The sequence below is a fragment of the Galendromus occidentalis genome, unplaced genomic scaffold (assembly GCF_000255335.2).
Source record: "Galendromus occidentalis unplaced genomic scaffold, Mocc_1.1 scf7180000077480, whole genome shotgun sequence".
Taxonomy (NCBI): domain Eukaryota; kingdom Metazoa; phylum Arthropoda; class Arachnida; order Mesostigmata; family Phytoseiidae; genus Galendromus; species Galendromus occidentalis.
Window position 1 is genome coordinate 564,392 of NW_003805468.1, and position 24,209 is coordinate 588,600.

A 24,209-nucleotide genomic window follows, 5' to 3' on the forward strand; every position below is an offset into this window, starting at 1 on the left:
AGTCCGATTCCACTCCTTCCGTACGACTAATGGACACTTCAGACAATCGGTTATCGATCGGTCGCACGAATAAAAATTTGAGGACGGGCAACTTTTCCCCGAAGCTCAAGTACGGACCGAAATGACCCAGAGAAGTATTCCCAATCGCGGGAGTTTCGAAGAACGACCGCGAACCAGCCAGGCAATAAGATCATCTGTAAAACGATATTTGACATCGTTCCGGCTACGTCAGAGCTGTCCCGTCAGATTCGACCCGACTCGGACCGGAAGCCGGAAGACTTCTTCCGACCGATTTGAGCGATAGCACATCCTAACAGCAAGGCGAAAGACTCTCGAAACCTTAAGAAGTGATCACTCGAATCGCTCGATGGCCAATGAAGAACTCTTTGTGTAGCACAGTGGTTCCTATCCGTTGAGGGGCCATGTAGGCCTCAGCGACTACTGAGCGATCTTCGCGGCCATCGGAGCGCACCGGACAGCTCTACTTGTCTCATGAATGAAATAAACTCACAGTTTGCCCCCCTTCGGAAATCCAATGCAACGCAGCAAGGTCCAAATGCACCGAGATTATCTCACAAATTTCAGCGTCGCCATTCGAAATGTTGATGTTGTGGACATGGCGGTAGCCGCCACACTGAATGGATGAATTGGCGCCTTGATTCTGCAGAGCGGTGGTCCCGTCGATTACTCAGCCGCTGCTGGTGTTCCCAGAGGCTTCTTAACATGAGAGCTGAAGAGAATCGGAGGCCGCAACGAGCGGCGAGCTTCCTCGACTAGAGAACGAGGCATCCGTGGAATTCCTTGGTCCGTCGAAAAGGAAGCGATGCTTCCAGTGGCGGATCGCCCGATCGACGCTGGTTCGCATCTCTCTGACGGAGCAAGGACCTGTCGACAAGGCTCGCATCGCTCAGACAAAGAACGCCGCTTCGCGAATCTTGAATATGCGTATGAGGCGGTCTCCTTTGCGCTCTCTTCTAAGCGAGTCCCCGCCTGCGAGATGCCTGGTCCGGGAAAAACTTCGCAAGTTACAGGATTCGGCGGAGATGAAGAGCGATAAAAGTATTGTACATCGGAGACAGCCCACGGTGGTCGCGCTTGCATCGAATACCCCGGTAGGCCCTGTTCTTGCAGAGCTGCGAAGGGTTAGGCGTCCTAGATTTCTGATGGATTCCATCTCGACGAAGTGAAATCAGAAAGATGTCAAGATTTCTCCTGGGTCGACTCCATACCCTCTGTTAGAGATATAATGAGATCTGACGGTGCTTCCCCAAAATCTGCCGCCAATTGAGACTGAAGCGAAAAGCTTCGTCTCAACATCTTGTTAGTCATGATTTTCATATGACCGATGCCTTCCCTGTTTCCCTCGAGCTTCCCAATATTCTCGAGAAAGAACGAAAATTCCATCCCAACAGCCAGGTCGACTACTCGATCGATTCTTATTCATGCCCTGCTCAGGGAGGACTTCCTCGGCCACACAAGCGAGACTGAAAGGACCTGAAGGCGGAAGACAGAATCGCCATGAGCGTGAGCTATATCGGTCGCGATCTCTAGAGATACGAGCTTTAAATTCTCTCGATTCTGTGCTCGTCGATTCTGAGATCGCGGAAGATAAGAGCTAGTACTGAACCGTTAACGCCTCATGGCAAGCTCCGCATTCAGTGGAGATCATCATCATCAGTCTCCCGCATTGTGCGCGTGTGCTCGGGGCTGCTGAATGCTGAAGTGTTTGCAAACATTCCTCCTCGAAAAAATCTCCACTACTTCTGCGGCGCGGGATCAGCGACCTCGATCTCGGAGAGGCTCCTGTCGAAAGAGGCTTCCGAAATCTTTTCGAGGACGGCGACGGATGTGGAGAGCATGCTGTCCTCGGTGCTAATGCGGGAGTCGGTCGGCGATGCCTTCGTGATTTTTTCACTAGAAAATGATGCGTCGAATGACATGGTTCTGACGCGGGGTCAGCGGTTCAACTTTGAATTGATAGGTCTCATCGTGAGCCTATTAGAAAGAATGCCGGAGAGGAGTCTGATCGCATCTCATAGAAGTTGGAAACTCGAGATCGCACTCTTTTTCTCTCAGCATGATCATCCTCGATCAGCGCAATCTTTGCGCGGTGCAAGATGCGGAGCATGACGACCTGGAAACTCTCGAAAAGCGGGGATACCTTCCAGATACCAAGGACATCCATTTCCCTGTCCATCGCGAGTCCAGACTCCTCTTCGCTTCACTCGAGATCCGCCTAGCCTCGCTAAGGCTTCTCGAAAACGACTAACGTTCGTGGGGAGCACTTGGACACTGCTGTGCTTGGCGTCGGCATATGGGAGGACCCGAAGAACATGGACGCGTGCTCCCACGAGAACCGATATTGAACGACCGATAGTCAAGCTCTGCCCGTTTGAATCCTAGAGAACCAGCCTCAAGTCCGAGGATTCTTGTCCAGCTCTCCGCCAAGAAGGCATCCGTTCCCCATCACCGGAAGAACGGGAAACGATGAATTGGCTCTTTGGCTCGTTATTCGGGGAATGCGCTACTCGGAAGTCTATGACCGCTGAATCTTTCCTGAAACCTTCGGCTGGTCGTGGTATCGTACCAGAAATTCCTTCCTTAGGAGTAGACTCCCTGACCGTAATGAAGGTTTTCTCTACAACAAAGGAGATCGGAACTCGGAACTAAAACCTATTGAGAGAGTTCAGTTCTCGGTGGACTCCTGGGACCGTCTTCTCCTCGGAGCAATGGGGGCGCACGGGATCACTAGTGCCCACAGGAATTATGTCAATTTAAAAGAATGTATGATGCGGCGATCAAGCACGTGGCGACAAAATGAGTTTTAATCGAGACCCGATTCGTCTCACAGAGCTGTGAGGGGTGAAAATATTTACAGAATGTTGAAATGTTCGAATCTGGCAGCTCGTCCGTGGGGGAGGAAAGGAAAAAACAGCAGCAGCCAGAGTCTTGCGTTGGATTCCAAGACAGCGTTGAGCAGCGCATAGAACCCCCGTAGCGTCTCGTCGCACTCACTGGTAGGCCGAGGTTCCGGGGAAGAGAGCGTCTTCGAGGAACTCCAAGCTCTTCTAGCTCGCTCAATGACACGCTTGCAACTTTGCTCATCGCATTCGCTCTTCTCAACAGGGGAGGCGTATTCCACGCCTCTTCCAAACCCTGAACTTGGACACTTGGGTCTCTCACACTGCGACGGTCGAAACCGGATGGAGGCGAATTTCTCCGAATCCGAGGGATGTCTCACAATTGTCCGCAACGGTTATGCAATAGTGGTTCAGTAGCTGTTGGAGGAGCTCGTGCTCGTCCATAAACTCGATAGATTCAATGCGTTTCAACTCGGACTGAGGGAGCGACTGGTACACCTGCAGCATCAGCCAAGACCGGACGTTGCTGAAGCCGCACCGGTATAGTCGAGTTTCTTGCGTCTCGAGGTTTTGTGACGCCTCCAGGCCCTGGAAGTGAGAACGCAGATCCAACTATCCAACCTCTGCACTATTATTGATAGAGTTTTTTTTCCATGAGAATTCCGAGATTCGGTACGAAGCCGTCGGTAATCAAAATCCATCATTGAGCTCACCAAGAAGTGGCAGTCGCGATGTTTAAGATTCTCCAACATGATTTCTGCGAACTTGTCGTTCATGTTGACTGGGTCGTAATTGAGTAAGACGGCCTTCTTGAAAGTGTCTGCGGAGCGAGCGGAGATTATGATCAGCGCCCAATCAGGGACGCCTTTTCTGCGCTCCTCACAGATTCGACTCGGTCGCTCCCAGAAATAATTCTTCCGACCAATCGAATACGATGCATCAACACCACTGATACATACCAGTTATGTATTTCAGTAGAGCTTCACAATGATCGGTGGCCATATACACTAGGACACACTCAGATATGAAGAGTGTGGGGAGCTGGGGATCCAGTCGACAATCCTGTGACAGTTTATTAGACAGAGCATTCATATCTTTCAGATCGACTCCGATCAGGTGATATTTCGATGAGTGTATGTCACACTTCGAAAGGCGAATATCATCATCTGCAAAGCAAGCGAGGATAAGCATTACATCGGATGTTATCCGGGAGCGATTCGGCGATGCCATGCCGAAGACTTCAAAGCTTATCCCTCATCATTGTGTCGATCGGGGTAGGAGAACTGTCGTACCTTCGCCTTGTGCGATTTTCTCAAGCAGTTGTCGACGGAGACGTATGTAATGAACTTTTCTCATGGTCACCGCCGGGTAATCGACTTCGACGTAGGCCTTCAGGGGACGATTGTCGTCCTGAAGTCTCCAGAACAAGGTGTCGAATCCGGCGCCCAAATTGACGATTTGGGCCTGGCTGCTTGAGATCTCTAGGAATTTGTCTACGAGAAGCTTGATAGCCTGCAGGAAACGGAGGAATCGTGTGAAAATCGTCGAGTCCACGGCTGATGTCACTCACCGATTTTTTTCGTCGCCATAAATGTCGATAGACCGGAGCCGAGGAGACTCATTTGAAACTCTAAGGGAATGCGTCAATGCGGTCGATGTGGAATGGCTCACTGCGAACGAACCTGAACTCGGGCAAAATAACCTCGATTGATCTCAGGAGGCTTCCGGTCGCAACTCTTGATGAAATGCTGGACATATGGATCTGACCAATATCCTCTATCGACAGCCGCCCTCTTACACGAAGTTGCATCATCATTTGTCATCATTACTGGTTCCTCGCTCTGTCTAGAGGGGGGCGGTTTGTAAGGATCTTCGTTCATTATGGTGGAGCCGTATATCTGCAAGGGGTAGAAGATATCAGAATATCGATACGGGAATAGAACGAGCGCTGCTCGATGGTGGGGAAGGTCCAATATCGCGAGTGTCGTGGACGGCGCCATTCGAACGACCGACGTATCACGGTATCTGGGTTCGCGCACGGATCTCATGGAACCACAGGGACCCACAGTCCCTAAAATGAAGACATTCGGGACGAAATTTCGAGCCGGATCATCCAATGAGACTCCGTCTGGGTGCGAGAGAATCGTAGCTCGAGTTCCTATTGTGGGACAGCTCATTGCAATATTCGTATTTTCATTAAATAACTCCAGCATTTGTTGACCTCTGCTTCGATTCATTCTCGGACTTGCAAACTCTCTCGAGATTGCAGCAGGGAGCTCTTTCATTCAGTGTTTCCGCCAGGCGGAGAAATCAGACCCTTTTCTAGGAAATCGGGTCGAATTCGCATAGAGCCAGTGGTGAGGAAACCACCTGAAGACGAGAAAACAACAACAGCAGCAATGCAGGTGAAGGGAGATGCGCGGTCTCGCGCCGTCGAGAGCGACTCTCGTAGTTGTGGGAAGTCTCCACCTGTTACGGCGAACTTTTGCGAACAATTATTTAGTCTGCAACTCACCCGATCGATGGAACCGTACTCCTGTCAGAAGTACGCACAACAGGATCCTTCTCTACATCAAGTGCGAACTCACCGAGTTCCGAGCAGCACTAAACGTCGGAACGTTCGGAATCCCAGAGTTTGTTCTTCCCATTGTGCGACTTTCTCCTGGCGCTTCTCCCACTCACAGTCATCTTCTGCTCCACGCGCTTATCAACGCTGGGGGAATCGACACCAACAATATCGGCATAGATTGTTTCCGACAGTTTCGACTGGGTTCGCCTTCGGCGGAGTTCCTCAGACTATATTCGGTGGAGCCCCACCGCGACCATAAGAATGTGAGTACGATCTGATATCTACCGCCGCAGTATATCGCGCGACTCTCACTCAGTCTACTGTCATCATATCCCCGAGTATTTGTCACTCCTTCAGCCATTGCCGACCGGAGCTTATGAATGCACCGTTTCTTTCCCAGGGCCAAGGAAGCGCCTCCAGACTGTACGGCCTGTACCGTGCTGACCATGGGTGTGCTCTTCAGCACGGCAGCCTTCGTCAGCTATAAATCGCAGAAGTACTCTCGGCCGGCTGCAGTAATTTTGAATCTATGGTCAGCGGGTGCCTTATATACAGGAGTCGCTTTCGGTGCAGGCCTGTGGCCCTTCGACGCAGAGAATGTCCGGCGGAGGAGAGAGGCCGCGAGGAGAAATCAGTAGAGTCGCTTGTTGTTTAGACGAGGTCTAGGAACCATTGCTTTGGAATATAAATTGTAATCGAAACTAACTGCTTCGGTTCCCTCTGTGTGAATGCGCGTCAGAACCATGTCTGACTGTCAACTGACTCTCTTTTGGGAGAATTGACTGATACTCTTGATAGTCCATTCAGGACTTATGCGGCTCGTCGTGAATTTTTGCTGATCCACACTTCTCCGCGCTTCACGATCTCGGGCGGATACTCAGCTTTCGACCGGGAGGGGCGGTCCGGACTCTGAATTTCCATGCGATAGGACTCCAGCCGAATGACCTTGCAATTACACAGAGCTCCGTCAGCTGCGCTCAGCCCTACAGCTCCGTCTTCTCGGTATAACACAGGGATCGGTAATCGAACTTGGCTTGCTGAACTCCGGAGTTATGATGGGAGCAATCGATGGTCCTCTGACTGACTCATCCATGGGCTCGAATATTGGAACCCGACCCCGAATGGAGTTCCGCCGAGCTTGGAGTAATGAAAACACATGATTCCCTAACCCCCTCCCCATCCTACGGGAGACGAATGTCGCCTCTGAAGACGATTCCTCGCCGCCCAGGAACGCAATCAAGGAGCTCTGTAGTTGTGATGACCCCAGAATCAAGATGAGCTTGTCTTTAATTCGAACCAGCGAATACGACACCGAAGAACGTCTCGCTATGGAAATTGAGCGTGAAGAGAAATGTCCGCCTGGCGCCTATAGATGATAGAGCCGATAAGAGGCGACGAGCAGTCTTTCCTGCGGCCCGCGAAGTTCCGAGCCATCTTGCTCGTGTTTTTTCGTTTCGAGAAAATCGCTAGCTTAATCCATATCTAGCAGTATAAACCAAGGTCGGCCCTGGTTTTCGAAACGAGTGTTGAGTTTCAATCTTTCGTTGCCCTTCAGACCTCCTGGATCTCGCCGTAGAATCCGAAGTTGAGGTCACATACAGAACTACATACAGTCTGCGCTCGATTCACTCAGAATGTTCAAGTCAAATTTCACTTCAGCAAACCAATGTCCTGGTCCCGAAAGTCGCATCGGTTGCACGATGTGGATCTCTTCCGATTGAGTGCACCGCTCGGTATGTTGAATGAATTTCCAGGTGTTCAGCGTGTTTATTGAATCGAGTGCCAACTGTGTAGTGTTTCTGAAGTGGAGAGAGAGTCCCGAGATCCGCATCCCGAAGAAGCCCGTCGCCATCGGAGTTCCGTGGACCATGTTGGTGGATGATGAAAATACCCGCGAGGATTTCTCGGCCAGAGCATTATCCTCCGGGCAAACGGAGCGTTGTTGGAGCTGACAGCCGATCGCTCCTCCCAGCAGTACCACGGAGACCCCCGAGAACTTCACCCGGAGAGCTTCGCGAGGGCGACGAGCGACCTTCCGAGTTCATAGTATTCGCCCGCGTCGCTCGGTCGCAACGACAGCGGAATATTTATTTTGAAAAGGCTCGGAGTTGTAGACGAGTCGATGAAGAACTTCAGGTCAGAGAGCGGGAGTTTTCGCTCGGAGTTCAAGCTTGTGACATGAGAATCGGACATGATCAAACAATCATAATCCTCTGCCATGGACTTCGAGATGCCGAAACAGGCGTCTCTGAGATTGCTCCCTGATAGCGGTAGGTCCCTTCTTCCAGCAGGCAAATCAAAACTGGATTTGAGTGAGGAGGAACTTTCCCGATCCTGGGACTCGAGCTCTCCGTGGCTCGCTGCATGCTCCATGGGAAGCTATCAAAGCTCAACACTTGAACATCGAGGAGCACTCGAGCTGTCGGTAGCCCTTTCGAATAAACACTGGATTAGATTGTCTCTCCAAGATGATTCGAAAGAGCCATGCCATGGCATGTTTCGAAGAAGAAAGGACAGCAACCTACCGCCTTTCAGATAACGTACCTACCGTAGGAATATGATTCGCGGCTCAGTTCCCGCTGGCACTGGCTGACAGTCGTTTGGACTGGGACGATGTACCGCGGGTATTTGCTCGCACTGCTTGTTATTCCAACTCTGGGAAGCTTCGATCCCCTCTCGATCTTCGAGAACGCCCACTCGCCAGGGACCGTACGCTCATTGAGAGCCAACGAAACTGTGCATGCTGCTGGAAGCGACATCGTCTTCAGCTGGAAAAAATGCGCGTTCTGCGATGGGTACGAAGCTCGTCTCTACTCGAAACACGTGTCTGGGACACGAGAGACATCCTACCGGCTAAGAGCTTCGGTTACAGCCCTGGATGTTCCGGATTTCCTGCCGAGGACAGACTATAGATTCGTGGTCAAGCAGTTGCCCTCGAATTCCCCGGGCTCAGAAGTGACGGGTCGCGCTTTCTCTGTCGAGACTCCGCCTCCGGTCGGAAATCTCGAGGTCCGAGTTCTGACAAACTCGTCCATTCGGGCCGAATGGACATCGGAGGATGCCGATGGATTCTCAGTGCGTTTACTCGGGAACGGTACCACGGTGACAGATATCAGCATTCCGTATTTTCGTAATCATTCTATCTTCGACGTAAGCGACCTCAAACCTGAAACGGATTATCTGGTTCTCGTGTCGGCCTTCTATTCTTCGTCAAAGGGGGAGATGATGTCTACGGTGTCATCTGCCTCGATCAGAACGCTGCCCACTGATCTACCAGCTCTCAGTTTGGAGTGGGAGTTCGATACCGAACTCAAAATCTCCTGGAAGAATCCCGAGACCGTTCTCCCATTCGTTCACAGTCTCACATGCCAGAAGGACCACAGCGAGACCGTCTTCTATGCGCGATTTGCCGGGACTACCGATTCAGTCGTCATTCCGGGCCTTGGCAGTCTGAGACATGTCGCTTGTACGTTGATAACGTGGTTCTCTGAAGACGATCAAGCTCAGACCCAATCCAGGGTCGAGGCCTGGAAGCCCGTCCCGCCGTCGCGTGCGAAATCATCGATGGATACATTTCGGTGCTACTACGACAGCTACGAGTATGGGGCGAAAACATCTGCAACTCATAATGTTGAAAGAGTGAACGGCTCAGATATACTGAAGGTGGCGTTTTCCGAGGATCACGAAAGAAATTTGCACTTCGACGAGGTGAGTCTCGCGCATCCTCACGAAATGTGCTTCGCGCTCCGTGAAAACGCGGAGTGCGCTGCTCTTTCAGGGTGGGGGGGCTGCGATTTCTAGTTCCTCTTGCCGACGAATCCTTAAGTCGCAAGATATGATCATGACAAAACAATCAGCGTTCTGAATCCGCCCGCCGATTGGCTGAGGCTCCCACCTTCGGCTGTGAGCTCCAGCTCCGAGAAATGTGCGATTCTTCGATGAGCAGCTCCATTCCTAATCAACATCTTTTCCCCTCGAAATTAGTTGCAGTATAAGCTATGCGAGCATGGCGAAAGTTGTGACCGGCAACGATGGCGAAGTCTCCCGGGCTCAGAGAACCCTAAACTGCGCTTGATACCGGGCGAGCAAGTGAAGGCGTGGACACCGTACACCTTACAATACCGCTCTGTATTTATGTGAGGAGAAACTGAGCGCGTCGATTTTCGGAGTTCATCTTCAGAGGCTCGGAAGGAGGGAGGGAGGCCTTCCAAACTGGCTCTCTACAGTCACTGAAAGGAGATAACATTCCAGCTGCCGAAGGTCTCGCGACGAGTCTCGAAAGTATACGACAACCCTCGTATTGAATATTCCCTCTTTGATCGGAGCCGTTGATCCGGTCACGGAAATGGCTTGGAGAAACTCTTGTACGTCGCCCAGTGCTCAATGAGAATTTGCGATTTGCTCTTCATTAAGATACGTCACTCCGAATCTCGAATTATTCCAGCTGTTTCCTGGGAGTATGGTGGTCATCCAGCTGCTCCAGACTACTTTCTCGTAACTCACTGCAACGAAGAGGACTGTACGAGTCACAGCGTGGCGGGAGAGAAACGCTCTCTGAGTTTGAAAAACCTCGAGGACGATTCGGTGTATCACCTCACTATACAAGCAGTCATCCTGCGCGATGGTCGGCCATTCGAGAGTCCGATCGGGAGGACCTTGGTTTTCTCGCCGAGGCTCGAATCTCCGGGGGCTCTCTCTCTGACTTTTGAAGCACTGGCCGATTCCCCGAAGGTGAGATGAGAGGAGTTAGCTGCCTTAATCGAAGCCGGCTCTATAGAAGTCTAACTGGTCGAAGAATCGGAAACGATTGCAATGAAGAATAAGCTTCGGAGGCTCAATATCTCCGGAGGACCTATGATGGGGACGAGGAGGATACGGACAGAGATGGCCTCCTGGCGTGCATTCTCTTACGTCCAGCAAACGAATTTTTGACTGTAACGCGTGAAATGAAAATTCACACCTTGTTTCCTAATCGGACGAGATCTACAGAATAATCTCTTCACCTCTCCCCACCTAGGTCCACCTGAACATTATCCACAACGAAACCGCTGAGGATGATCTGATCGCTGTTCATCACGTTGTCGTTTGTAGGAAACCTCCCTCCATGTCGCTCAACCCTTACCCCGGCTCTTTGTCCACCCTCTACTCTCCGTCGGAGAATCAAGGTGAATGTGGATCCTTGGGTTTGGTAAACTCCTCCGTGGAAATCATGAGAGAGCCGTGGACTTCCTATACAGTCTCCGTTCTGACATGCTACGGAGAGTTCGATGCCAAGGAGCCTGTCAACTTGACGCTGCCGGTGTTCACACAAGCCCCGCCTCGCCCCACGCAACTATGGTGGAATGTAGAGGAGAGGACGTTGTTCTGGCTTTACGAGTCTAAATATCTGAGTGGATTCACGTTGAAGCTCCACACCCGACAAGGAGAAAGCTTCAACTTCCCGCTCGGCCCGCAGGAGCGAAGCGTAAGTGCAGATTCGACTCAAATTTAGCTGCGAATTCTCTGAGTCTGTGCGTCCGGAGGGGCAGTCTAGAAAATTCCGACTGGGTTCGGAGACCGGCAGAAGCAATCAGGATTATTTTTCCTCCATTGATTTTTTTTCAGTTCCCTCTGATCTTGAATGTGGGCTACGAGTTCACCGTAGAACTCGAAGCCTTCGTGAAGTATGAGGAAATCGAATACAAAGAGGACGCCGCGAAGCTCTCGGTGCATATTTTGGAGCCATCTCCCGAGAATGACGAGTCCAGTGAGGAACTCATCCGCTAAATCACATGCTCACATTCGTGAAAATTTATCTGTGGGCCTACTACAGTCTATCTGCAAGCTTCTGCCAAGCGGAGCTTCCGTCTCCCTCTGCTCCGTTGAGAGACCTCATGGTCAAGTCGGGCGGGGCGGACGGAAACAGAGAATAAAGAACACTGAACAATGTATACCGACCACCCTCCTGGACTTTCTGCTGGGGTCAACTCGGACTTCGATTATTAAACGCTTATAAATTCTATTTATTTACACAGATAGAGATCGCTCGGAAGGTCTCCGAAGGCTGAGTGCTCAGCAGACTGACTCGGATAAGCATTTCGACAGCTTTCTTGTATCCTCTGATTTCCTCGGATGGATCGCGGTGCTTTAGAGTAGACGAACCAGTCCGTACGACAGGAGACTGCCGACGGTGCTCCCTGCACCTGAGAACCAGGACACCATTCCGGCTGAGACTTCCTGCAGCTCAACGTCGACGGTCCTGGAATACCGATTCTAAATGCAGTGCTCGATCGAATAACACTTCCGATCATTCGATCACAGCTCCGGGGAAAAATACCACGTACTTGGGGGCGAAAACGAAGGCTGCGTTAATGAGGTATCCACTGGAAGCTCCCAGAACGCTCATCAGGACGATGAAAGCTGTGTCGCTTCCCAGAAGTACTGGAGTGAGAACTCGATTTTTTGGAGCTATATTACAAAAGAGCAGAAGAGGTACCAGGAGAAACCGGAGAGCGCACAGCCAGAGCAGCAGATTCTTGCGGGACGGGCTCTTTAATGGAAATGTCGATGAGAAGGGGGAGGCCTTTCAGGTGAACCTCGGCAAGCTATATACATACATAAGTCTGCAATGCGTCGAACAAAGACTCACGATTTGGAATCGGTTGAAGAGCAAGCGGCCGATGCAGTCAGCGACGTTGTACACGGTGAAGCACGCTAGTGGAATGAAGAGCTCGACTGAAAGACAAGATTTCCCTTTCAGGGCTTTCACCAAAAAGCAGGAGAGACGGACCCATTTTTTCCCGCGAACGGTCCATTCTAGAACCCACCCGCAAGTCTACCCCCAGAGGAGGCTCGCGTAGAGACGGCATTGGCAGTGATGGCGGGGAAGACCGAGATGTTCACGACGAACACAGTGAAACTGCAGGTGTGAAATTGCCAGCCCTGCAACCAATGACATAGAAGTCACACTTGAGTCCTCCCACAATTTCTTAAATTCGATAGAAGATGTCTCTTATTCCCGGGGAAGCGTTTCCGAACGCGGGATCCTCCGGCTCGACTCTCTTGGAAGTTCCGGAAGCTCCAAATCGATAGCTCTCACCCGTCGGAAAATATCCCAGAACGGAACGCTCTGTTCTCTGAATGAGAATGAGTCGTTGTTGTCAGCGAGCTTCCTGTAGTGCTCGAAAAAATCCTGTTGAGAGAAAAGTCGATCAGACCCGTTGCCGCAGACTTAGCGAGGAAGATGGAATCGTATCGCGAATCGATGGGAGACCCAAGCCCGCTCACCGATCTTCGCATGGCGAAGTATGCTCCCACGGTCAGCAGCAGCATGAGCGTCGCTGCGGCGAAGTAGATGAAGGCAGCGTCCTGATAACCAAAGTTCAAGAGTATGCAAAAAATTTGGATTCCGCAGCAGACCAATCCGCCCACGGCTTGCCCCAGGGAGCAGCTCTCCATATATCGGGGAGGGAGGTATCCGCAGACGCCGACCGAGGCGCCCATGATGAAACCGACCAAAACTGTGGAAGACAAAATTTCAGAATCAAACTCGGTCCTGGGGAGGGAGATTCGCGCGCAGCATTGCATCCTGAGAGTTATTCGCTCATAGGTGTACGGCCGGAGGTAGCTCTTGGAGGATAATAAATGCTTATCAATGCCTTCCATTGTGAGGAGAACCCACCATTTAAGAGAGCCACCGTGGCCAGCGTCAAGATGAGGAACGGTATTTGCCCTGGAACACAGCGCTCGTCTAAGAATCAGTATCTGGATCGGAGGAGATCGCACGTCAAAAACCGCAAAAAGCGAGTGCTCCCTGCGCTGAGGCTGCTTACAGTCATCAGTGTTCACTTCCACGAGAGTCGTCGTGGCCACGAACAGAGCTGCGGTTATTGAGAGCGGATATACGATCCTGGAAATCCAAAAATGAATGGATACGAGCTAGGGCTTAGTTTTTTGCGTCGGCGCCGAATGAGTCCGCGGAATTCCCAAGACGACGCTCAGGGAGCAGTCTCTGATCTTCAATTCCGAGGACTAACGGGGAAATCACCTCGTGTGGCTGGAAACTCGTTTACTGATGAGAGCGTTCAAGCCCAAGAATGCGACGAAAACGACATTGGACGTGATGGAGAGATAAGCGGCGAAGAATAATTGAGCCTCGTTGCGTTCCTGGTCCGGCGCGAAGGGTACGCTGGTATTCCTCAATTTGAACATCCAATACTGAAATTCCCGGCGTCGACGAATGTTAGGGGCGGATGCACAATTCCACATCATGAGATCCGATCATCTAGCACAGTGGTTCCCAAACTTTTTCTTCCACGGAACCCCTAGGGGTACCGACGGGGTTCCGTAGGGGTTCCGCAGGTAGACTTTGGGGTTCCGCGGAGCCCAGTTTGGGAAACACTGATCTAGCAGTTGATCTTTCCTTATATCCATCAGTCGAGCGCATAGTCGCGGGATTCACATCGTTTGCTGTGGTGAAGAAGTTCCATGGTGTGAGCGAGGCGACTCCAAGGAGAAATAGCGTTCCGAGTGTCACCCAATTCCTGAAATCAGGACTGCATGTCACGGATCGAATCCAACCGCCGGCAGAGTTCACTAATGGAAATATTTCCGTGAGAGCCCGCGCCCTGGAATTCCCGAGCGAATCGAAACAGAGCCGTTTTCTGCGCTTCCCCATCTCCTCGATATGCTGGCGCCGTTCTCCCTCATGAATATCATGGAGGACATTGTAATTCGGTTTCCTGACGATCCGATTCAAATTAGAGGCCATCGTCTCCCTTCGGAAGAGAGTGAGCCCTCTTTTCAATGCTCTATCTGGAGCTTACCGGTCTCGGGGCAGAGGTTGCTCCATTACTCGAGCGAACTGCTGGAACTTTTCTCAAAAAGGTCAAGTCGTCATCATCGGTTGGACTCTCCGCCGCTTTCACTTCCCTGCGCGTGGTGTCCATAAAAGAGCGACTCCATCAAAAACTCCACACCAATTTCAGTCACCGCGCTCGAGAGCATACACAGGAGAGACTACCGTACTCTCGGACACATTCTTTCATGATCGTGACAGTCAACGGCAATCGGAATGCGCACCCAGAGCATCCGAAATCGCTCCTCGAATGGAGTGCCTTCCGACCTTCTGTCGTCGGCGTCCCTTTCATGCGTGGGCTGCCGGCGAGTGATCGAATCGGGGGACCAGCTGATCGTGTTTACATCATCGTGCCTGGTGAGGGCAGACAGGCTCCGCCCCTCATTTTCTGAAACGTAGGAATATTTCTTGGTTAGACGGACGCTTACAGGCCGGAACTTAATCCTGGGAAGCGAATGCTCGACCAGCGGTGGTTAAGTTCTCTGAGACGCACCTCCGCCACGACCTCGCTTCCAGCAAAGGCGCTAGAGTCCCGTGACGCATGCAATACGATAGGTTTCGATCTTTCCTGATAGCGGACACGGAGACTGCAACAAGTATGTCTATCGAGCTTTGCGAATGTTTCTCTCCATCCAAACTCATATTGTGCACCGACAAAGGGACCATATCTCACTCAGTCAGCGAGCACAGAGCTGCCTTCGAGAGGACTCACCGCCACTCGCTACTGCGCTTAAAACTCCGATGTGATCTTCATGCTCGTCTGGAGATACATACAAAAAATTATGTTTCTTTATCATGCTTATGTTTCGGACATGAGTGAAACCGGAATACGCCGACTCAGGAAGCTCCTCGAGTCCAAGTCCAGAGTGGAGGAATAGAAAGATCGATTCGTGAAAGCTTGTCACTGTCCTCGTAAGATCATACGGAGCCCGTCGGAAAAATGTTCTGCGGCACCATCGGGCAACTGTAGGGCTCAGGCGTCATTTTTGTTCTGAAGGACCCCTGTAGGAGGTGGAGGAGGATGATCTGTTTGAGGCAATGAGGAGCTCCCGATTCGCATTTCACTGAAAGTCGCGCTTGCGTGAGACATTATACCAGGGTGGATTACGCAAGCTTCGAATCTCTGATTTTCTTCCGAGAATTTTCATTTGACGAATCTTGAGATTCAGCGTGGGTCCTTCTGTATTTCGTCGCTCCAGGTTCAATGCCTCGAACTCACTCGAGGCGAATGAATGAAAGCTTCTTCATTTCGAAGGCAGTCATAGCCCAGGTGACGAGACACCCCCCAGGCATAAAAATTATTTACAATATACGCACGGGCTCGTACTTTGGGATACAATGTGCGCTTGGAACGCCGGTTATTTTCAGAAATGGAGAAAAAGTAATCCAATTCGCCCATAATCTCCAATTTTCGGAGAGTACGGATATCGATGAGACGGTGGAGAGATTCTATAGTCGGCGAGCCTGCCCATCGATGAATCCCTTTTCTTCCATCACCGTCAGATTAGGTCAATGAACGGAGAACGCGCCTTCCACTCCACGAGGCTGGCTCCGCTTCTCGCTGGAGGACGTGGACCCTGACGAGGGGGAATTCATTGCTCAACATGCGCCCCTGCCGGGGCTGGATCAGCTCGTGGGAGCTTCTCAGTCCAACTGAGCCTGTGACCTGATCGATTGTCCGTTAGGTCCTGATCGCGAAATTTTTTTCGATACAAGACGGCTGAGACATGCCGTGAGTTGGGGACTTCTCAAGCAATGGCTCCGAGAAAAATAGAGGTCATTTGACTCGCCCTCTGCGGCGCAGATGTATCTTCTCCGGTTTATTATGAAAAATCGATAATGTTATCGATCCCAGGGTAACACAATGAACAGAATGTATCGAATGTATGTGAGGAATGAAAATCGTCGTATCAACGCTAGTATGAAGGAGCCGATGGAAGAAATCATGACACGAGCTTGTGCCTCGAATAATGTACATAACTGAAGGGTCCGCCTCTCTTGCCTTCCATCGAGGAAAATACATTTCCAGAAGACTTGTGCCCCCCGCCCTCTCGGGTGTCACGAAGCCCCCGAGAATTTCGAGGGACTGTGTCCGATCGCATGGATATCCACGAGCGAACTATCTCGCCGTTAGTAGCGCATCGCGATAAGAAAAAGCGCAGTTGAAACACGGACGACAGCGCGTATCGAGATGCCTGCTGGGACGGATACGTAGCTTAGAATACCCCGGCGCTTGGGGACATAACAGCGGATCATCTTTAATTTACGACAACCCTTACGACTCTAGGATCCGCGTTCCGTTCAATTTAATCCGGAGAGTGGTCTTCAGTGCGCAATCCCTCCGATCCGGTTGACGGGTGAGTTGGGCATCCTCATATCTGGCTGGTCCGTAATTCGCATGGTGGAACCGGCGTCCAGTGAGCTTTCGGAGCTCGTCGCGGTCCGCAGCACAGTCTACGTAAGCAGCATATTAAGCAGCCCACACTGCACAATGCGATAAGCACCAGAAACGAGAATGCAGCGTATAGTCATAAGGTTGGCGGAACGTATTCTCTGGGGAATGAACAGTACGGAATGAGCGCCTCAAAAACGTTAGGAATATTCAAACCTGCTCTCGGCGCAGCTTCCGGAGCTGATTTGGACTGATTCATCATGGGGAATCAGCGGGACTCACACGAGATATTTAGCGTAAAAGTCGATGCCGTTTACGTTCACGTCTTCTGTCTTCCTCTCTGAGAATTTCAAGGGCTCGTCGGATTCGGTAGTTGTCGTTGTCGTAGTCAGCGCGAGAGAATACTTCCCTTCGACATGATTGTTGAGTATCATTATATCTGCGCAGGATTTCAGTTGACCTTGAGGTACGTTGCAGTCCTGGTCCAAACCGCAGGGTGAGCCTGGAAATCGCGAGGTTTTGCCCCTAAATATAGATACATAAAACCTCCGGATCGCGTACGAAGCGTGATCGGATACTTGGAGATCGGCCTCGAGATCCGGACTTTACAGGTGTCACTAGACCCCGTGCTAGGTCTCAGAACTCTCGAAGGACGCTGGCACCGTAACCCGTACCGCTTGCCCCGCGAAAAACAAAACTCACCCGTCCAATACTCCCACACGAGAACGCACCAATGACACTGATATCTACGGGGCAGTTTAACGCGGAGTTTGTAATAGTTCCGCGGAACTGTGATCGAGTACAACGGTTCGCCCGTTTCCTCCGTGTCCAAGGGTCGTCTGTAGTAATCGATCCAGAGCGAAAATTCGGTCAGTCGTTGAGAGCGATATCGTGAGAAATCGAGGACATAGCATGATTAGATTTGGTGAAATAAAGTGAAATACCGGCTTCTGCACTTGATCTGTTTCACGGCTCGCTTTCGGTCGACTGGATAATCCTCGATTTTGCACACCGAGAATTGGAAGTAGCCCCCGAGTTGTCCGGTGAAGTTCAGCTCTACATCTATGTATTGGCCCGGCTCGTATCTCCGCGTAATCAGACCTGGGAAGGTAAAACGGCCGATACGTACTGCGAAATTTCCCGCGGCTTGGGTCCTGCAGGATATGGCGCTCTGAGCTCTTCTGCTTACCTTGCCCGTAAACGCCACCGATTTCGTGGGGTCGCGGCACTGGGAGATCGAAAGCATCCCCACACATTCCACAATTACCTCCGTTCAGGTGCCAGAGGCGCTGCAATGATTGCAAGCTAACCGAGCGAACGAGGACATACCTCTCCTCGTAAGGGTCGCCTCAAAAATCCTCGCGAGCTTTGTCGGAGATGTAGTTGTAAGTATCAAATGAACAACTAGCGCTAGTTCGATAAACTTACTTCAGTACCCCCGCAGTCGGTGTAACTGTCGTTGACATTGACCGGCGAATCGTAACCGAATCTCCACAAGGAACCTCTCGCTGGCGGCTCTTGCATTCGGCCCAGAGCCCTCGCCGCGCACACGGTGTGTGCTATCACGAGCAAGCAGCGCCTCATGTCGAAGAGCTGAAGACGACTGACTTGGCGCCGAGTTGCGCCTCGCTTTCGAGGAGGTAGAGCGGACGTTTTTTTTCCTCTCATTCAAATGAGACCGAAGTGAGGGCGTGACCGTCAACGACTCTTTCCGTAGCCCCGAAAATGCAAATGTACATGTAGAGAATGAAATGGGCATGTAGAATGGAGAGCGACTGCCGGAGAAGCGACGAGAAGCTGATAGAGAAGATATCGAGGTTGAGGGCGGCTCCCGTGCTCACAGATTTATGATTCGAATCGCTTTTTCTCACGACGCGACGTATCACTGAATCGGAAGACACTCAGGGAACGATCGTAAAGCGACAAGTGAAACCATCGATTTGTTCCACACCGCGTGGCGTCGTTGGGACGGTGTCGTAATCTGGGTCTTTTCAGTATACCGTTGTTTTCACGTAAATGATTCGATCGATAATAACTCCATACTACTGAGGAAGAAGTCAGCTGATCCGTCCCAATCGGGACCGGGTTCACCTGACTGGTTGGGCGGGCTCCGTCGTATGTACCATCGGAAGCGAGATATTGTTCCGTTCAATTTTGGGATGCAGTGTTCAATCAAGTCGCCATGGTGGAACGGATCTCGAGCATCTCGATTGTCAACCGGGAAGCAAAACGAAAACCAAGCTTTCCCACATCGAGGGTTCCCTTGACCAGTGGGACTGACTGACTGACCGCTCGGTCTGTCTTCACGCGCTTTCCGATTCTTCCTCTTTCCACGAGCACCTTGCGACAACCGAAAGCCGTCAAAAGACTTTCAGTCGCAGCGCTCGAGGTGGAGATGTCCCATTTGAAGAAGAAAACTCCGATTGTTTTCGTTCTGAGTGCCCTTTTCGTGATTCTCTTGGTGCAAGCTTTTGGTGGCGATGTACCAGCGGAAAAATTCCGAGTTAGGGAGAGAGTCGTGAAGAGTCGAGGCTTGGAAGCTTTTTACGCTGACTTGAGAGATATGGGTTACGCGAGGGGAGATAAAGGTGCGGTTCTTTTTCGTGAAACCGTGATTGAGCCTCCATGTATACCGTCCTTCCTGAGAATTTATGTCGCATCCGCGCCTCGGAACGTGGAGCGCCGGAAGGCGATTCGCGAAACCTGGGCCGTGTGGATTCAAAACGTCACGGTGACTTTCGTGATCGGCAAAAGTGATTCGGATTTTGATATTGCTCGAGAGGCCGCTAAATTCGGTGAGTTCTCGACTTTGGCCATTTGTCTTCATGCCGCAGTAATTTTGGTTTCAACAGTTTCTGAAGAGATGACGGATTGCGCGCCTTCGAAAACGTTGAGCGGAGCTGCTTCTTGATTGAGTGCTTTCTGGAATTTCTCGAGCACGTAGTGCTCCCTGAGTGGCCGGTCTCAGTGACCATCAAGAGAAGTATCATACCGCGCGGAGAGCTGCTGAGCTCAGCGTGCGGGCCATGGAGGAAAGGAAGACACCGGAGGAAAATGTCCGAACTGCAACAATTCAAGCGGCACTTCGCAACTTAGCCTCAAGGGCATAACGAGCTATCCGAAAGCCACGAAGGATGCCTGACAATGGCAGTGTTAGGAGCCCAACGCAGCAATTACGACATGCCCATCGACAAAAACACTAGGTCGGCAGAAGATGAGGTTGATACGTTTTGGAGCTACGCGGAATGAAAGACGCTGTACCATCAGAGTAGAATAAGATCGTTGCACGGGCAGCGACCTGCCAGAGACGACGCTTGACTTGGAATGAGTGATTGGGTCTTCGCCTCGCATGGTTTGATCTCTTACGTCGAATGATTTCACTTACGCGGCGCACTTTCGTCCGATCGAAATCGAATAGCCATTGATCTCTTGCGCAACTCTGAGGAATGACTCTTCGGCACTTTTTCAGGAGATATCCTTCAGGGGAACTTCAATGACTCTTATGATAATCTGGTGTTCAAGTCCGTCCTCATGCTCTCGCATTTCACGAGTCGGTGCTCCGCTCCCTATCTCCTGAAAACGGACGACGACATCTTCGTGAATGTTCCTGAGCTTGTTCAATTCCTCATTCATGGTCGGCCTCAAGGTGAGGGCGATTCCCAGACATACAGACATACATTCGTCATTTCGATTTACAGCCCTATCCACTCGCTCTCAGAAGAGGCATGGCTGAGCAGAAAAAAAATTCACGAATCGCTGCCCATCGTGTGCAAGCCAGAAAACCGCCCGCAGACCGTAATGCTGCCAATGGGAACCGTGTGAAAGACCTCTGACCTACTGAATAGCCTATGACCATCAGAGTGGCGATCAGACACCGAAGCCCAAGATTCAGGTGCTGAGACGTTTCACCAATAGCCGAATGGACTGCTTACGCAAGGCTCCTTCGGCGTCTCATCACGGGGAGATGCGGAGAAGTCTTGACTTTCCTCAGGGAAATCACTCACGTATTGCAAGGAAGGGGGTCCACCATTATCTGAGCGGGAGGATCAATCTTGCTAGAGGTCTCTCTCCTCCAAGTTTTGAACAATCAGACGTCACCGCTCCTCCCAAATTCCAGGAATCGTGGGCTGTGATAAGAGTCGAGAGACGAAACCGATAGCATCTTCATTGGCTTCCCTACAAGCAGTGAAGACGTTCCGTAAGATCAAACCAATACGCTTCGTCGCCGGAGCTGGCTACCTGATCGAAAGTAAGGAGAGTCCTCCTTCCCAATAACTCGTGGACGGAGGTCCCAGGATGGAGGTGGATCTGTATTCGGACTTGCCGACAAATACACTGCCCCTTACCGAGTTCTTCCTTACAGAAAATTCTGCATACCTGCTGAAGTCAGGATGTTCGCTGGCAACACCCATACCGGTCGAAGACATGTTCATAACGTCAAGATGCGCGAAAAAAGCCAGAGTGAAGACTGCACATCATGGGGGCTTCAGCTGCGGTCGTAGACTCCAGCGACCGTGTGAAATGAGCCACGCATTCACAGGACACCATGTCAGTGCCCGGAACATGGTCATTGTTTTCAGAGCACTTGTTGCAGGCAAATGTGACAGGTCCTCAAGATGAACGCGAAAGCGGGTCTACTTTCTGTTCCATGTGTTTCCGGGACGACTGTGTATATATGAAGTCGTGATTACGCGGAAAGAATCCCCTTTTTCGAGCGACTTCGGAATGAATCCTACTATGCATATGATGTACATGGAGTCTCGACCCCACGGCGAAGGATCAAAGAAACTGTGATATTTCCAATCCACTTGCTTCGTGTATTGGAGGGATTCCGCGGAAATCCATGGAATTCGAGCGTCAAATATTGTGATCATAACGAGAGTTCAATCACAGATCGGAACTTTGGGTTTTTTCCGAATGTTTCGCTCCGGATAACTCGTTTCCAAAAACACCGTTGAGGGTTCAGAAAGATAAAGTGGCGAGTGATTAGCCGGTCGCGACGGTGCTCCACCGTGAATTAGCCTTCCCGCCGCCGAGATATTCGCGGGTGGTGGCCCCGAGCCGGCCTGCTCGCGACTGAGTTTCGAGAATTTTTCAAACACCTAGCCGGACCTTCCACGAACAAACTCACATGAGCAGAAGATATAAACCACGGAATCATCCTTCTAATAAATGCCATGTCACGAGTGATAGTGGGAACCATTTCTTCTTCGTGTTATTCCAGTGTGGTGTACAATTAATACCTTGCTCTGAGGCGAGTCCGACTGCGAATGCCGAGGAAAATGGAATGCCTGATAGAATTCGGATAGAATCGGCTCGTCAATTCTTCGTCCGGAGTAGCTCAGAATAGTTTCGACTCGAGGCAGGGACAGTCAGCTGATCAGATGGAGATAACTTTTAACAAGCGTACGGGGGTCCGAAACTTCTTGACTGTTTCTGCTCTTCGTCGAAATGGTTCGTAAATCTCACTCGCCGTGCTCCTCTGAAGCTGTTCGTCCCATTCGTAATTGTCGCGAGGAACAGCGGCGGATTCACGAATTTGCCGCCCCAGGCTTAATCAGGATCGCCGCCCTGATGCAACCCATCTGGGAATGAATCCCGGTTCTTCCCGGCGCTTGCTCCAAGTTTTAAAGATTTCTTTTCTATCCCATGAAAAGCCTAAGGATCCGTGGACATAGAGATCGTCGCCACTTATTCAGAGAAAGAAATCAATCCAAGAGAAAGAAAAAAACGCCTTCTCAGAATAATTGAAATCACGTCTGGCTGCTCGTTTTTGAGACGGCTCTTCGCCCTCTGAGAATTAGAGTCGACGTCCTCGTCTCGATCTCGAATGATTTCACTGAGTGCGTTGTCGAGGATCACAGAAGATCCAACCAGGATTTCGCCGCCCCCCGGAAACTGCCGCCCCAGCCTACTAAGCCTACAGGGTAAATCCGCCACTGACCGGGAAGGTCAATCACGGACGCCCCCGGATAGCGCGCTCATGCCAAGCGCTAGAGCTCTCGATTGTTTTCCCGTATCCTCGCCGAAGATCATTCCTAATTGTTTATCAAAATGGTCCGGGAGCTGATCTTCCACCCTACAGGCTCCGACTCCGTTCGGGAAGAGCCTGAGACCGCTGGGAAAATAAGAAATCCGCTCATCGAGAGGAAGCACCTGGTGCTGCGATTCCAGCCTCGTGGAACTCGCGCATGATGGATCGGAAAGCGTAGGGATCGTCGCCGGCTCTGAGAATCGGACCGTTCTCGTAAGCCGTGGACTCCGCAGACGACAAAATCATCGAATCTGCGAATATGTCGCTGCGTGATACTTCCCTTCCGACTCGATCTCCAGCGAGACGGCTGATTCCTGTGATATTGCTTTCACATTGAGGCTAGATGCCATTGTATAAGTATTTATTTGTGTTGGGCGCCGTCCCTCATCTGCTCTCAGTGCCGAGCTCACTGACCGAGCTCTGATCAGAGCACCTGCCAGCAGCGAAATCGTGCTTAAGACCGAATCCGTCGAGAATCGGTCCGCTAGCTCAGCTTTCTCAGGAGTCTCCAAGAATTGTTGAGGACTGCTTCACGAAAGGACGGCCTGCCAGCAATCTCTAGTTGACTCCACAACCGATGGCTGCATCGAGTCATCCACGGCGGCTGTTCGATTTCATCGAGGGATACCATACAATCATTTCCGATGGTGACGACATCGATGTGGCGTCCGTCTCCCTGCCTCAAACGAATTGGCGTTGAGCGATGACACTCGACGCTGTACCTCAACTGCCAAAAATGGGGCTGACGAAACAAAACTAATCTTGCATTTTTCTGCGACAAAGGAGCTCCGAATGAATGGCACCATCCTCGTCAGATGCAACATATGCGGTTTGCACATGTCAGACATGTGACATGACGCTTCTTGCACCGCTCAAGCGCGCCGTACACATATATAATATCAGCGCGAGGCTATAGACTCGGTATTACAGGGATTCCACAGTCATCGCCAGATGTGATCAAAGAATCGGGAGAGCAGCCGTCGAATCGCTTCCGAATCGTCATTTAGTCACGAGCGCTGCGACATTGGCCTCCTAAGTCTTCCTCCGCTTCTGTAGAACTGCCAAGCACTTCGAGCTTTCAGTCGGAGGTCGCAGATCGAAACCAACGCTTTTGATGGTTCCTTGGAAGGGCGTTGAGGTCTCTTTTCGTGCGGAGACACGGTCATATGCGAGTCGTTCCATGAAAACTCCGTCCGGAGAGCGGCCTGTCCCCTTCGATTCCTCTAACCGCTAACTTCTCCGCCAGCGTGAGCTCCGAGCCTCTCGAGGCATTCAGATCAGCGGGCTCCTGGAGCGGAAATCGCTGATCCGCTGCTCAGTCTCTATAAGGCGATTCCCGAGCTATCGGCCGAAGGGTGGCTTGACACTTTTCCGAGGATACGAGAGCCAATGAATGACTCAATCCGACCCGCGGCTACAGTGACTCAGACTGAAATGAGGAGCTTTTTATCCATCCCGGGATTAGACATCCTGTCGATACCGGAACAAGAGAAGTCGCCTAGAAAGTTGTCCCTCGG

At 51.3% G+C, this 24,209-nt stretch overlaps 5 protein-coding genes across 5 annotated transcripts; 2 read left to right on the forward strand and 3 right to left on the reverse strand.

The window, feature by feature from the left end:
- Window positions 1-2,793: 2,793 nt before the first annotated feature.
- Window positions 2,794-5,450, reverse strand: LOC100897554 (leucine carboxyl methyltransferase 1). Its single transcript, XM_029112009.1, has 6 exons — window positions 5,377-5,450; window positions 4,544-4,759; window positions 4,154-4,373; window positions 3,821-4,027; window positions 3,575-3,681; window positions 2,794-3,449 (listed from the first exon to the last, which is right to left on the reverse strand). The coding sequence occupies exons 2-6, from the start codon at window positions 4,739-4,741 to the stop codon at window positions 3,180-3,182; spliced, it is 1,002 nt and encodes a 333-aa protein (XP_028967842.1). The 5' UTR covers window positions 4,742-4,759; window positions 5,377-5,450; the 3' UTR covers window positions 2,794-3,179.
- Window positions 5,451-8,032: 2,582 nt separating this feature from the next.
- LOC100904717 (uncharacterized) lies at window positions 8,033-9,943 on the forward strand. The gene is made up of 3 exons (XM_018640291.2): window positions 8,033-9,138; window positions 9,415-9,566; window positions 9,682-9,943. The coding sequence occupies exons 1-3, from the start codon at window positions 8,044-8,046 to the stop codon at window positions 9,815-9,817; spliced, it is 1,383 nt and encodes a 460-aa protein (XP_018495807.1). The 5' UTR covers window positions 8,033-8,043; the 3' UTR covers window positions 9,818-9,943.
- Window positions 9,944-11,445: 1,502 nt separating this feature from the next.
- On the reverse strand, window positions 11,446-14,562 carry LOC100897846 (equilibrative nucleoside transporter 3). Its single transcript, XM_003745235.1, has 11 exons — window positions 14,235-14,562; window positions 13,871-13,952; window positions 13,457-13,626; window positions 13,242-13,318; window positions 13,091-13,141; window positions 12,697-12,929; window positions 12,509-12,601; window positions 12,237-12,351; window positions 12,059-12,144; window positions 11,754-11,959; window positions 11,446-11,668 (listed from the first exon to the last, which is right to left on the reverse strand). Exons 1-11 carry the CDS (start codon window positions 14,258-14,260, stop codon window positions 11,557-11,559), a joined length of 1,251 nt encoding a protein of 416 aa, XP_003745283.1. The 5' UTR covers window positions 14,261-14,562; the 3' UTR covers window positions 11,446-11,556.
- A 2,374-nt stretch (window positions 14,563-16,936) lies between these two features.
- Window positions 16,937-18,242, reverse strand: LOC100904863 (uncharacterized). The gene is made up of 5 exons (XM_003745282.1): window positions 18,087-18,242; window positions 17,848-17,947; window positions 17,603-17,759; window positions 17,361-17,497; window positions 16,937-17,160 (listed from the first exon to the last, which is right to left on the reverse strand). The coding sequence occupies exons 1-5, from the start codon at window positions 18,240-18,242 to the stop codon at window positions 16,937-16,939; spliced, it is 774 nt and encodes a 257-aa protein (XP_003745330.1).
- An 811-nt stretch (window positions 18,243-19,053) lies between these two features.
- LOC100905006 (beta-1,3-galactosyltransferase 4-like) lies at window positions 19,054-21,793 on the forward strand. Its single transcript, XM_003745283.2, has 5 exons — window positions 19,054-19,453; window positions 20,128-20,304; window positions 20,776-20,907; window positions 21,022-21,212; window positions 21,680-21,793. Exons 1-5 carry the CDS (start codon window positions 19,054-19,056, stop codon window positions 21,791-21,793), a joined length of 1,014 nt encoding a protein of 337 aa, XP_003745331.2.
- Window positions 21,794-24,209: the final 2,416 nt, after the last annotated feature.

What these genes read in the sequence shown, in the direction of transcription:
- LOC100904863 (XM_003745282.1), bottom strand. Translation starts at nt 18,242, where the DNA reads ATGAGGCGCTGCTTGCTCGTGATAGCACACACCGTGTGCGCGGCGAGG. An exon ending in CCGACTGCGGGGGTACTGAA is followed by an intron (nt 17,948 to 18,086) that starts GTAAGTTTATCG and finishes CAATCATTGCAG; the next exon opens with CGCCTCTGGCACCTGAACGG. An exon ending in CAGATCAAGTGCAGAAGCCG is followed by an intron (nt 17,498 to 17,602) that starts GTATTTCACTTT and finishes CGATTACTACAG; the next exon opens with ACGACCCTTGGACACGGAGG.
- LOC100905006 (XM_003745283.2), top strand. Translation starts at nt 19,054, where the DNA reads ATGTCCCATTTGAAGAAGAAAACTCCGATTGTTTTCGTTCTGAGTGCC. An exon ending in TCGAGAGGCCGCTAAATTCG is followed by an intron (nt 19,454 to 20,127) that starts GTGAGTTCTCGA and finishes GCACTTTTTCAG; the next exon opens with GAGATATCCTTCAGGGGAAC. An exon ending in CATTCATGGTCGGCCTCAAG is followed by an intron (nt 20,305 to 20,775) that starts GTGAGGGCGATT and finishes CCCAAATTCCAG; the next exon opens with GAATCGTGGGCTGTGATAAG.
- LOC100897846 (XM_003745235.1), bottom strand. Translation starts at nt 14,260, where the DNA reads ATGGAGCAACCTCTGCCCCGAGACCG. An exon ending in TCTTCACCACAGCAAACGAT is followed by an intron (nt 13,627 to 13,870) that starts GTGAATCCCGCG and finishes CGGGAATTTCAG; the next exon opens with TATTGGATGTTCAAATTGAG. An exon ending in GGAAGTGAACACTGATGACT is followed by an intron (nt 13,142 to 13,241) that starts GTAAGCAGCCTC and finishes GCTGTGTTCCAG; the next exon opens with GGCAAATACCGTTCCTCATC.
- LOC100897554 (XM_029112009.1), bottom strand. Translation starts at nt 4,741, where the DNA reads ATGAACGAAGATCCTTACAAACCGCCCCCCTCTAGACAGAGCGAGGAA. An exon ending in GTTATTTTGCCCGAGTTCAG is followed by an intron (nt 4,374 to 4,543) that starts GTTCGTTCGCAG and finishes CGTTTCCTGCAG; the next exon opens with GCTATCAAGCTTCTCGTAGA. An exon ending in ATCGCGACTGCCACTTCTTG is followed by an intron (nt 3,450 to 3,574) that starts GTGAGCTCAATG and finishes TCTCACTTCCAG; the next exon opens with GGCCTGGAGGCGTCACAAAA.
- LOC100904717 (XM_018640291.2), top strand. Translation starts at nt 8,044, where the DNA reads ATGTACCGCGGGTATTTGCTCGCACTGCTTGTTATTCCAACTCTGGGA. An exon ending in GAAATTTGCACTTCGACGAG is followed by an intron (nt 9,139 to 9,414) that starts GTGAGTCTCGCG and finishes CCTCGAAATTAG; the next exon opens with TTGCAGTATAAGCTATGCGA. An exon ending in CAATACCGCTCTGTATTTAT is followed by an intron (nt 9,567 to 9,681) that starts GTGAGGAGAAAC and finishes ATAACATTCCAG; the next exon opens with CTGCCGAAGGTCTCGCGACG.